Below are 13,862 nucleotides of genomic sequence, written 5' to 3'. Positions count from 1 at the left end.
CACCTATCCCCTCCTCCCACCTCAAGCCCCACCCCCATCTCCTACCTACTAACCTCATCCCGCCTCCTTGACCTGTCCGTCCTCCCTGGACTGACCTATCCCCTCCCTACCTTCCCACCTACGCTCACCTTTACTGGCTCCATCCCCACCTCTTTGACCTGTCTGTCTCCTCTCAACCTATCTTCTCCTCTATCCATCTTCTATCCGCCTCCCCCTCTCTCCCTATTTATCTCAGAACCCCCTTCCCCTCCCCCATTTCTGAAGAAGGGTCAGCCTTTCTGCTCCTCTGATACTGCTTGGCCTGCTGTGTTCATCCAGCTCTACACCTTGTTATCTCAGATTCTCCAGCATCTGCAGTTCCTACTATCTCCGAAATGTATTAGACTTAGTACTCCCCGAGTTGACCTAACGTAGATTGTTAAGGCAGCACTTGGAACATATAATTTGACTGGTAAACTACTAGATCAGGATGTCAACATATAAATAAAGAGGTAAATAAAGTCATTTAAATGAATAGCACAAGCCACCCCCAAATCTGTTCCGCAGCAAAAGTTAATCTAACATGAAGTGTGTATCTACTTCTGTTGAACTGATTACTACCTTAGTAGGATTCTTTTTTCCCCAGAAATTATATGCTTGCCTAACAGAAACCATTTAGTATAAAGATTCAAAGTCAGTCAATATCAGGATTTCCTTTAAATATCTGAACAGGAAAATCTGACTTATCAGTATGGTACTGACATACTACAGAATACTTGATATTTAAATCAATGTATTTTATTTGTTGATGTGAATAGCCTCTTATACAAGATTTTTAATTGACTATATACCCCTCCAGACACCGGTGCCTGGCTACAGCCTCAGTACTTCACTACAGTGACACATCTGACTATAGCATTTTCAATCGTATGTTCTGATTAGGAAAAGCCGAATGTCTAACTGTACTGCTATGTATTTTCTACAGTTCACCTGGATACTGAATGTACATTGCACACATTCACTATTAAATTTCATTAAAATTCTGGTGAAAACATTGACCAGCATTAGGTTAAGTTACAAAGACACTGTGACAATCACAAGAGATGGGAGGAGACCAGAGGGCCCTTCAAACTTAATCCACCAGTCAATACAACTATGGCTTATCTTGGTTTCAACTGCATTTTCCACACGCACACTCCGTATCCTTTGGTTCAGTCGGACACCAAAAATCTGTCTATTCCAATCTTCCAATCCAAGTGAAGAAGATGCTCAATACAGCTCATTATTCCACCACGCTTTGTTAATTCAATATTACTCATGGTCTATAACTAGATAGCTGAATCAAGAAATCATTTTATTAAAAACTTTTGTCCCTGAGGAGGGTTCAAGCTGATCCACATTCCACAACCTGCTCTGACAACACTGCTCATAGTTTTACAACAGTGCCAAATACCACTACAGCAGCCAAGGCAACCTGCATTGTACTAAAACAAAAAAAAATAAAATTCTTAAAAAAAAGTTAATTCAGCTTATCTCCCAATGTTAATGGATCCCTCAAAAAAAAAATTCAAAGATCCAAACCTGCATAGTTGCCAGAAACAACTTGGGCAATACCATGCATCAAACCTTGTTGAAATTTGTCCATTTGTTCAAGATGGAGTGTTTCCAGATAAACAGACCAATAAGCATGAACAAAAACTTAACATCCTCCCATCCTCAGTGGCAGACGTAAATCTAATCAATGATACAGCATCAATAACTCTCATTCCCCTTTTTATTATTAATTTTATTAAAATTACAAAGATTTATAGCACTTTTTCTGTTAATAAACTTCTCCCAATCTCTAAACAAGCAACTCCTTATCTTGTAATCATGCCTCATGTTTGAAATACTTTTCACAGCAGAAACAACCCCTCAGTAGGGACCCTCTTAAGCCTTGACAGATTCTTATGTTTCAGTAAGATGGTTGGGACCATTGCCTATGATAGTGAACAAAAATGGAATACCTGTTTTCTACTTCTATAACGTCTTCCTCAATATCAAAGTCATTGATGACATCATCATTGTCGGGGGGTGGTGCCAGTACTTCCTCCTGAGTGAGTGGGAAAATAAATGAGTATTTAAACAAATTGAAACAAAAATCCAAGAGGAAGTCTGCAACCAGTCTAGTCAGAAGCTTTGAAGCAACCCTCTTCCTGTGCATCTGGTTAATGTTTGTGAAGTACGTATCAACCTGGGTCACTGCCACTGGGCATTGTGCTCAGAATAATCTCAGAATGGATGCCATGGTCTCATTCCACATGCAGGACATCAACAATGAAGTAGTAACAGTTCCCAGCATATTATCTTAATGTCATCAGTCGTGTACAATTACAGTTATTCACTATTTTTACAACAGAGGAGCAGGATAATTTCAACAGCATTACCCCCGCAATCTGACAAAGTCTGTACCACGCATTAAGTCCAGCTTAGCAATTGTAAAGATGTTATATTAAAATTTATACAGGAAATATTTTGATATCGCTAAGTGCCCTGTTGGCCAAAGTGGTGGAAGCCCTGCCTGATGGAATAGACAATGACATATATAGGTCAGCAAGGGTCAAGTGTCTAGAATTTCTACTTTCAGCCGAATTATCAGATCTCATTCTAAGCAACAACTGTAGTCCGACAGTATAAACGAGAGTGATATAGACTGCATGCGATAAAGTCAGAGTTCATACTGATAATTGCTATTCAGTCACTGCACCTCCACTGGAAAGTGCACCCAATTACATATGGGAGTAGAAGAGGATTAACTTAATTGCATTGCCCATATTAATCACAGAATTATTATACTGCAGAAGGAAGCCATTCAGCCCATCATGTGTGCACTGGCTGTCTGACACGCACTACCACTCATTGCTATTCTTCTGCCTTTTCCCCAAACCCTTGCAAATTGGACGATTGTTTCTATTGAAACATTACTCTCTCAAATGCATCAGTTAAGATCTACCACACTACCAGGCAGTGCTTTCCAGAACTGATCCACTCTGTGTGAGAGGTGTTTCTCACATTACATTAGCTACACTTGCAAATCACTTCAATTCTACATCCTCTCATCCTTGATCCTTTATAAGTAGGAATAATTTCTCCCTATATACTCTATTCAGACGCCTCATGATTTTGAAACTTTTATCAGATCTCCTCTTAGCCTTCTGCTGTCCAAAGAAAACAGTTCCAACCTCTTCAGGCTATCCTCATAACTAAGTTTTGCATCCCTGGAACTATGTTTGAAAATCTCTTCTGCCTTCTCTCTAATGAGGTCACATCCTTCCTATAGTGGGGCATCCAGAACTGAACACATATCTCCAATGAGATCTAACAAGTGCCTTGATTAAGTTCAGCATAACTCCTTGATCTTGTACTCTACACTCCTATTAAAAAAGCCCAGAATACTGAATGCTAGATTAACTGGTCTCCATGTGTCCTGCTACCTGAACTACACACGTTTGCAGGTTCTTATGTTCCAGTTCTCTTTAAGTACTGAACCTGCTACTTTACATGATCATTCCATGTTCTTCTTTAACAAAATGCAATTAAGGATTATACTACACTAACTCTAAATTGTTCCCAATTAGTAACTTTCAAAAATGTGGCCTAACTGCCCTTCCTTTTCAGCACACCGAATCCTAGATTGGAGATGCAGGTTGCTGCTTCTCGGATTTCTCAGTATAACATGTAATAAGCTTCATCATGCTTCTTCCTTGCTGTTGCAGCCTCACGGTCAGCTTTGGCGGCTGTGGAGCAAGGCAGTGTCCTGTAGCCACTTATGAAATCAAGAAGCTGTGGTTGGAACAAAGAATGAAACCTGTCTTAACTTTGTATGCATTATATAATTTTTATAACTTATGTAATTAAAATTGCGCCAGATTAATTATGGTGACATACATATTTTATTACGTATTTTCATAAATATGTGTAGTAATTACTTACTATGCCACACATTAAAAAAAAACTCAGCTGGCGAATCATATACAATTTACCCTGAAGATCTGAAAGAAAAGCAGAAGATGGTCTAGCAGGGCAGACAGCTTGTGAAGAGAGAGACAGAGTTTCAAGTTGATTAAAAAAAAACTCAATCAACACAAATATGCTGCCTGACCTGCTGATTGTTTCCAGGATTTTTTGCTTTTATTCCCATCATTACATTTTTGCCACACTCATTTTAATTGAATAACTCATCATTCACTTGTTAGATCACGCAGGAAGCCTGACACTTGGGCAAATTGCCCAACACCTCGAGGGGAGAAAATGCAAGAAAAAGTACACAGGCATCATCAAACAGGAATGCATTACAATGAAAATATAATGTAAGTTCCTGACAGTAGGGACTGTGCAAATTATTAATAAAAGTAAACAATAATTGTATTTTAATGCAGGAAACATTTGAGAATAAAGTTTCATATCGCAAGTTCTTATCAACAGTTTCCCACATGGAAAGTCCTAAACTCAGATGCCCTCAGGGAGGGCACAAGGCAGAAGTAGGACTCAGCCCCTGCAGAAAGGGGAATAAGAAAAAAAAGTCCAGCATCTGAATAATCCTAGATTACTGTCTCTCCATAGTTAGATCAAGATTGTCACTGTCTCAAATCTGCCAAATGACATCCCCTTACCCATTCAGCCAGGCAGTGGAGTAGACAGGATACTCAATAGTTCAGCATAACACTTTCCAATCTGGGAGATCTTCATTAAATCACCCTTAACCTTCTCAGTTCTCAGGAGAAGAAATCTTATTTCTCAAGCTGTTCTCCAAAACCATCACCACTCACCTTGGTGAACGTCACTATATCCAGCTGAGCTAGGGGAAATCAAACTAAATGTTTAACTTTAACTTTCTCAAGTTTTATCATAGATCATAGAATTCCTACAGTACGGAAACAGGCCCTTCGGCCCAACAAGTCCACACCAGCCCACCCCTCCGATAAGCCACCTAATCTACACATCCCTGAACACTATGGGCAATTTAGCATCACCAATCCACCCAGCCTGCACATCTCTGGACTATAGGAGGAAACCCACATAGACATGGGGAGAACATGCAAACTCCACACAGACTGTCGCCAGAGGGTGGAATCAAACCTGGGTCCCTGGCGCTGAGAGGCAGCGGTGCTACCCACTGGGCCACTGTCCTGCCCTTATCCTTAAATAGTTAAGCGAGTAAGCATGTTAATTATTAAGTAATGTTAAATCAAGGTAAAGCCTACTTACCAAATACAATCTAGAACTCAAGCAATTCTATCAGTATCAGAACTAAACTCATAATAACTAAGAAAGAAAACTTAGTAATAGCATCAGAAGCAGTGCATTGGGACTGCAGTATGTGAGAGCATGCGTACAGCCAAATTGTTTGTGACTTGTCAAATCTATAGGAAATGTCTTTAACTTGAGACACTCCAGCTGAGGGCCATTCAGCTAAAAATGAGAGAGTTACAGACACACAATGCTGGGGGAATGGGTTAGTTGAAATGGGTGAGCAAAACAATTCTGGGCTAGCGGGCAGCGCAGAGTCTGTCATTCAAATTAAAAGTTCCATTCACACAAATGCATGTCATAAAAAAAATGAAATTAGAAGTACAAGTTCAACTTAACACAAAAGCTACAAGCTATGATGAGTAGATAAAACAGGCCATGATATAAGTTCTTTAGGAAAGATGGAGAAACCAGAAAAGAAACAGTAGCAACCTTAAAAAATTGTTATTACAGCATTTGAAAGACAGGTGAAAAAAAGTGAACAAGTACTAGAAACACTAGATAAAATTGAAGAACAGCAAATAAGGCAAGACTTTGGTGGGAACTATCTACAGGTCTCCTGATAGGCGGATAAAGTAGCTGGATGGATGAATAAATACACAGATGAGAGAAACCTTCCACAAAAACAGCATGGTTTTTAAAGAGATAACAAGGTGTAGAGCTGGATGAACACAGCAGGCCAAGCAGCTTCAGAGGAGCTGGAAAGCTGACATTTCGGGTCTAGACCCTTCTTCAGAAATAGGGGAGGGGAAGGGGATTCTGAAATAAATAGGGAGAAAGAAGGAGGCGGTTAGAAGATGGATAAAGGAGAAGATAGGTGGAGAAGAGACAGACAGGTCAAGGAGGCGGGGTTGGAGCCAGTAAAGGTAAGTGTAGGTGGGGAGTTAGGGAGGAGATAGGTCGGTCCAGGAGGCGGGATGAGGCTAGTAGGGAGGAGATGGGGGTGGGGCTTGAGGTGGGAGGAGGGGATAGGTGGGAGGAAGGACAGGTTAGGGAAGCAGGGAAAAGCTGGGCTGGTTTTGGGATGCGGTCGGGGAAGGGGAGATTTTGAAGCTTGTGAGTCCATATTGATACCATGGGGCTGCAGGGTTCCCAAGCGAAATATGATGTGCTGTTCCTGCAACCTTCGGGTGGCATCGCTGTGGCACTGCAGGAGGCCCAGGATGGACATGTCGTTCAAGGAGTGGGAGGGGGGAGTTGAAATGGTTCGCGACTGGGAGGTGCAGTTGTTTGTTGCGAACCGATCATAGGTGTTCCACAAGCAGTCCCCAAGCCTCCGTTTGGTTTCCCCGATGTACAGGAGGCCACAACGGGAACAGCGGATACAGCATACCACATTAGCAGATGTGCAGGTGAACATCTGTTTGATGTGGAAGGGTCTTCTTAGGGCCTGAGATGGGGGCAAGTGTAGGAGCAGATGTAGCACTTCCTGCGGTTGCATGGAAAAGTGCCGGGGGTGGTGGGGAGTGTGAAGCAAAATAGTTTGAATTTCAAAGGCAACAAAATTTCCAATTGCATTCTACAGAGTCTTCTGGAACATTATGTCCCGGAATCAAGAGAACAACACCTATTAGATTTAGCACGGAATGATGAGCCAGTGTAATAGTAAAGGGACAATTACCTAACAATGTCCAGAATACGATTGACTTTGGTACCACATTTGAGAGATAGGAAGAAAAGTCACATTTGGCTATGAATAATTGAGGCAGCAATTGACCATGACAGGCTATACACAGTACTAAAAGAAAAGACTCCAAGCGAGGCAGGCTGTGAGAAACAGTATTTGGTATAATTCAAGACTTGTACAAATTCTGCAATGTACTAATGTACCCTGATCAACTCGAGAATTGGGACAAATGATATAAATTAAAGGAAAGGGCTTTACTTATGCAAGGAATAATGACGATCCCACGAATTCAGAGGTATAATACTTCTGCAATCCCTGCGAAAAGGGAAAAAAAACTTACGAGGGATATCAAGGACAATGTTGAAACATTTTATAAGTATATAAAAAGAAGGTGCACATGGATATATAGCACCTTAAAAACAGACAGGCGACGAAACTTTGAAAATATGGAGCTGGCAGACTTGTTAAATTATTAATTTGTATTAGCATTCACAGTAGATCATAAAGGATGAAGTACCAGACATACGAGGCAACATTTTAGAAAATCAAGGGGATGAAAGTATTAGAATAAATTTAACTTTTAAAAAAAAAATTATGGAAAATGCAACAAAACTAAAGAATAACAAATTTCCAGGACGTAGTAGTTTCTACCCTATGGTATTGGTCGTGGTTGAGGCAGGTGGGGGGGAATTGCAAAAGTATTAGTCATAATCTAAAATGCACTTGATTCAGAAATTGTCCCCATAGGTTGGAATATGGCCTATGTCACTCAATTATTTAAGGGTAAGAAAGATAAACCAGGAAACAATTGTCTGCTGTGAGAAAGTTGCCAGAATTTGTTCTTTGGAACAGAATGACTAAGCATTTGAAAAATATGAGCTGGTCAGAGAAAGCCAGCATGAATTGGTAAAAGCCAAGTCACATCTAACAGGTTGAAGCTGAAGTCTGAGGAGGTAATTACTGTGGTAAATTAAAGAGTATTAATTATCATTACTTACATGGATTTCAACATGAAAGTACAGAATTGGAGGCAAAGTATGGATAACGGTATGTCCTCAAATTGGCAGGATGTGACTAATGGCTCTCAGGGATCAGTTTTTCATTATCTACATGAATAACTTAGATGGAGGAATGGAGAACTGTACATTCAAGTTTACTGATGACACCAAGTAATGTAGACAAAAGTAAATAGCAGCAAAATATCATTGAAAGATTAAGATGGGGCTGGGGGAGGGAGCCATGGAGTTTGAGGTTATCTACTTTCAGTCTGGGTTAAATCAGAGTATCTAATGAGAAGCAAAGACCTGTGAATGAGCATAGATATAACATTCCAAATTCAGAAAACAAGAAAATCAGGTTCATTTCCAGCAACATGAACCACATTACTGCTAACTATCACTAGCCAAGAGGTAATGACTTTCACTCAAAGAACTCCAAACTAATGCTACCCTATTGGTTTAGTGATGAAGCTGTCCCGGTCATTCACTGGACAACAGAATGGCTGTATCTCTCTCCCCTGTTTCTGCACAGCCAGCCTTGTTAAATCTTCCCTTTGGCCATGGTGCCAGTGTGCCCCATTCCAAACCTCAATGGAAAAACTGCAGCTTTCTCCATGGAAGAATGTAAAAGACAGTGTACGATACCCACAAGAAACTATATAAAACAAAGCTTTTGTTTTGAACATTTCAAATTCTGGTAGGAAAGAAAGTAGTCAAGTACTGGAGTAATCTTGAAGAAAAGGCAGGATAACATTTCACAAAGAGAGCTAATATTATTCCAAGCACATCGAGCCAAAGCATTAATTCACCTTTTTCTTTACCAGAACCCACAGATGTGGCAGATAATTTTATAATTCAGGTTTGTACACCTGCCCTTTCTCAACGAACACTGAAAGTTATCAAAGCTTTTTTATTCAAAAGTCAATTGTATTTGGAACATCTGATTCCTACCAGGCATTCTTCCCTACTGCCCATCATCATAATCTTAGTATTTGGTTTCAGTTTAAGTACGCCCAGCTTAACGTCATCTTCTGCAGCTTTACCTGTAAACAGAGAGAAGAGGAATCAGCTTACGTTCATTACAAAGCTAACAACTAAATAAATAAAGTATTCTCTACTCTATCTGTCCTGCAATGCTTCTTGATCTTGAGAATGCTCAGGTTTTCTTCCTGAATGTCAAACATATCCATCTATTGTAGCCAACCTCACCCAGCTAATGCTTTCTTATTGATTTAGTGCTGAAGCTGCTCCTGTCATGCAGTGGACAACAAGTGGCTGTAACTCCCTCCCCAGTTCCTGCACAACCAGCCATACTAAATCTTCCCTTAGACCCTGTCCCAACTCCTCATGTCCACTTTTATCTCAATACTTGTGTCACAATATTATGGAACGTGACGTCCACCAGTTACAATCACATTTCCCTTATTCTTGTCTTTGTACTGATGTTAGTGCTGATTAATCTAGCTGAGGTACTGGATCAAGCTCTATGCTATCATAATAAGGTTGTCTTATTCCTGGTGTCCTTGCTGGTCACAATTTGGCTTCTTCAAGCAAGATTACCAGTTCACTTAAAGTTTCAAATTAGGAGTTCTAACGGTGAGCCCACCTGAATGAGATAGAGAAAACTTGTTCTACAGAGAGCCCTTTCAATGTGCAGACAGAGGAAACTTGCAGTGAAATCAGTGAAATGAATAGGTAAAAAGACAGTGTTTGACCCATAATGTCATCCATTTCTGACATTCATGATCTTTTGAAATTTGAATGCTGTAAAGCATGCTAATCCTAATCCTTCTGCTGCCTTGGTCAATTAAGCACAATCTCTGAAAGACAAAGAGAATCCTATTAATTCAAAAGAATAGCTCAGAGACCTGTATGCACAGCTCATGGAACAACAAGTGATTGATTTGCAAGTTTCTGAGCTGCTTCTTAGGACACTTGTCCAGAAATGAAAAATGAAAAACCATCATACCCACAGGAGACTCAATCCCATTAGTAAGCTAGCAGAAAAGAGAGAGAAGGAACGTGCAAAATCCTTGCTGTTTCAGGAGCATCCAGGTGCCTTTATCGGTCACTTAGGACCACGTATAACCTGGAAGCCTGTCGACCTTGTACACAGGAAGTTATGGCTGCAAACTGATTTTTACCCATGAAGGCCACAAAAAGAAAATCCATTTCCAAACATCCAATCCAATAAAATTCAAATCAGATACATCATCAAAATTAGTACAAATAGGGTTGTCTGGAATTTGAGAGCAGATATAGCTTATGGTCTAGATTTTGAAAATTCAACCAAGAAGATGCTTCCTCCTATCTCCTCCAGGACTATGACCGAGTTTCATGCGTTGTTTTCAAAACAGTCACTGACCTCATTTCTTCTGGCAATCTTCCCTCCTTGGATCTCTATCTTCTTCCCAAGATCAATAAACAGAATCGCCCAAGTGGAGCTATCAACTTCCCTGCCCCACTAAACTGATTTCTTCCAAACTTGACCCAACTTTTCTCCCCTTATCCAATCTGTCCCTATTTAGGAGTTGCAAGAGGGGAGGAAGGGGGCAGTGGGACATATTGATTTACTACCTGCTTTTAATCCACTTGTAAACATTTTTTAATCTACTTGTGACAAAAAAATGTATCACCGTTGGGGCTCTCGCTGTTTGTGGTATACACAAGTGATTTAGACTTGAATGAAGAAAGGTTAATCATAAGTTCACAGATGATACAATAATTGGTTGAGTGATAAATAGTGAGGAAGATAGCCTTAAGTGACAGGAGGATATAGACAGGGTACTCAGATGGGCTGATTAACGTCAGATGGAATGCAATCCAGAGAAGTGTGAGGTAATTCACTTCAGCAGGAAAAACAAAGCAAGGGGAATGCATGATGAATGGTAGGACCCAGCAAAGCACTGAGGATAAGAGGGATATTAGTGTATATTTTTGCAAGGCTCTTAAGGTAATAGGACAGATAAAGTTGTTAAGAAAGCATAATGGATACTTGCCTTCACTAGTTGAGGCACAGAGTTTAAGAGAAAGGAGGCTTAACTGGAACTATATAAACCACTACTTAAGCCACAGCTACAGTATTGTGTGCAGTTCTGGAATCCACATTCCAGGATTAGGAGGGATGTGATCACTCTGGAGAGGGTACAGAGAAGATTTACCAGGATGTTTTCTGGGCTGGACAGTTTTACTTATGGAGAGAGATTGGATCCACTGGGATTGTTTTCCTTGGAGCAGAGAAGACCGAGGAGGGGAGGAGACAGATTGAGATGATTAAATTATGATAGGCATAGTTAGGATAGAGAGGAAGGAACATTTCCCCTTGGCGGAGGGATCAGTGATCAGGGGGCATATAGTTAAATTAAGGGTCAGGAGGTTTAGAGGAAACGTGGTAAAAGTTTTTCACACACAGGACGGTGGGAATTTGGAACTCAATACCTGTAAGGGTGGTAGCAGCAGAAGCCCTCATAATATTTAAGGAATATTTAGATGTACATTTGCAATGCAAAGGCATTGAAAGTCATGGCCAAACGTTGGAAAATTAGATTAGAATAGTTAGGTGCTTGTTTTTGATCAGTGCAGACTTGACAAACCTTAAGGCCTTTCCTCTGTGCTTCAGACTTCTATGACACTACAATGATCTTGGTTCGGAAAGGTTTTTTGGGGAAAAATGTTCTCTTGAGATGTTGTGTTTCTAAACATCCTATGTTTGCACATGGCTTTGAAAGGTTCACTGACAACTGTTTACTAACCTGTTAACGAGTTCACTTTAATATTGCTTCCTCATAGACTAAATAATAAGCAACTTGGCAATTACAGAGACACAAACTAACAAGACCTCATCCAATGTGTTGGTGCTGCCGGTTCTCAGCTGTTGAACAAGGGATTTTGTAGACTCATTCTTTTTGACGGAGACTGGTTTAAAAAAAATCACCACAGTAGATCTATCAAATTTTTGAGACAGGATGGTAATAAGGCAAACAAGTATAAAGATTGCAAAAAGCTTGGAATGTTGGAGATAGCATTCATAAATTACGTTATGTCAAACCTGATAACCTGCTGTTATGGGAAGCATACTCTATTTGTTAACTTATATTATTGTTACGTGGAGAAACAGTGACATAATGGCAATGTCATTGAGTAATAACCTAAAGGTCCAGGCTATTACTCTGGGACATGAGTTGAAATCCCACCCTGGCAGTTAGTGAGATTTAAATTCAATTAACAAGGGTCTGGAAATGAAAGCCAGTCTCAGCCCATAAAAAAGTCTCAGTCACTATGAAACTACCAAATAGACATTAAAAACCCATTTGACCCACTAATGTACTTTAAAGAAGGAAATCTGCCAGCCTTATCCATTCTGGCCTTCATGTGACTCCAGACACCCAGCAATGTGGTTAACTCTTAACTGCCCTCTTAAATGATTGAGAAAGGACAATGGGAATAGACAATAAATGCTGACCATTTCATGATGCTCACAACCTACGAAAGAATATTGAAAATAAAATTATGCAAAGACAAATTGTAAAGCTGGCCTGAAATGAATCCAATTGCATAATTGAGAGACTGATCCCAAGTGCCTGTTGGGCTGCAAAATAAAGCAGCTTATTCATTTGTATCAGATCGCATCTCACCAACTGTTAAATTGACTGAAAAGGTGAAAGATCTAACAAAACTAAAATTCAGCTCAGAAGGGAGTCAAAAACATCATATATGGGTAAATTCTCAGACTATTCTTGGGAGTAATGTTATTGATTCCAAAGTAAAAAGGCATGGCATTTTGATTTGCACTACCTTGACTTTACTCTGCAAATCACGTTTCACAGCACATTGTGGAAAACAATGAGCAGTAATGCAACGAACAGATAAAGTACTTGATCAATGGACAATTCAAATATTTTGAATGAGAAATAGTTTGTCACCAATGATTAGAACACAATTCATGTCAAATCACCTCTGAATACTCAAGTAAAAGGAACATTCCACCATACTTCTGAAAATTGAATACGTCACACTGATTATCTTGCGTTAAGATGTTTTAATCTCAGCTGGCTTTAGGTGAATTTTGTTATTGCAGACTTTCATCGTGCAGCCCCTGCAACTATTTCAATCTTTCACTCTGCAGCACTGCCTCTCAATTTACTCACAACTCAATCATGAACAAATCCAGGTTAGACTCAGGAGGCGTTTGTCAAAAGCTAGTTTAATTCAATATAGACAATGTTTGCATTTCAGCTCAGCTGAATTCAGCTAAACCTGCAAACACAAGCAAATGCTACCTTTGATTTTCAGGCCAAGTAACTTCTGGCGCTCCGGCAGCACCCCAGTTAGAGTTTTGATGGTTTCCTTCAAGTCCAGCACTGTGTCCTCTTCTGTCAATTTTGTTACAGGGTATTCTTGTCCACTCCATTTTATTATAATTGAAATGGACATCCTCACAGGTAAGGTTAGGCTTAATTCTAGATGGAATAGAGGGCGGAAGAAGTGATAAAATATGAATGTGAACATTAAAATTTGAATATAAATGTTTGTTCAATATATTGAAATACATTTCAAGGAATATCATATTGCAAAAAACAAAAAAATGGCAGTCTCCAAGAAGCTTTGCAGAGTCAGGGCCTGGTTTTGCAAAAGCCAACCAAATGCAACCACGCTTTTCTAATATTTCACAGAATGCGGATGAGTGGATGAACTGTATTTCTGGATTTGCTCATAAACATTACACTTTAATGAAAATATAACAGCAACAGCCCAATGCAAATACATACATTGTTCAACTATTTAAAACATAGTAATGCTACCAATGTTGGGTCTCTCTACTGATGGGTCAAAGAGGAAAGCTGCGCTTTTCGACTTCATTTCAAAACTGTGAAATGTGGCAGTGATTAAGTTACTGGACTAGTAATTACAAAATGGTTAGAGTACTGAAAAAGGCCATTTAGCCTGTCAAGCCTATGCCAAAGTTCTGT

At 39.8% G+C, this 13,862-nt stretch overlaps 1 protein-coding gene across 1 annotated transcript in view; it reads right to left on the bottom strand.

Moving 5' to 3' along the window:
- Positions 1–13,862, bottom strand: part of LOC109915820 (ubiquitin-like domain containing CTD phosphatase 1) — a 35,568-nt gene that overhangs the window by 4,602 nt on the left and 17,104 nt on the right. Inside the window, exons 3-5 of the mRNA XM_048603935.1 lie at positions 13,173–13,352; positions 8,845–8,936; positions 1,986–2,071 (exon numbers count right to left, since the gene is read on the bottom strand). Of these exons, the coding sequence (XP_048459892.1) occupies positions 1,986–2,071; positions 8,845–8,936; positions 13,173–13,352 (358 nt within the window). The remainder of the gene's footprint in view (positions 1–1,985; positions 2,072–8,844; positions 8,937–13,172; positions 13,353–13,862) is intronic.

Source organism: Rhincodon typus, chromosome 12 (genome assembly GCF_021869965.1).
Source record: "Rhincodon typus isolate 14 chromosome 12, sRhiTyp1.1, whole genome shotgun sequence".
In the NCBI taxonomy this organism is placed as follows: Eukaryota; Metazoa; Chordata; class Chondrichthyes; order Orectolobiformes; family Rhincodontidae; genus Rhincodon; species Rhincodon typus.
The sequence above is the reverse complement of the archived record's forward strand: the minus strand, read 5'-3'. Positions and strand labels throughout refer to the sequence as shown.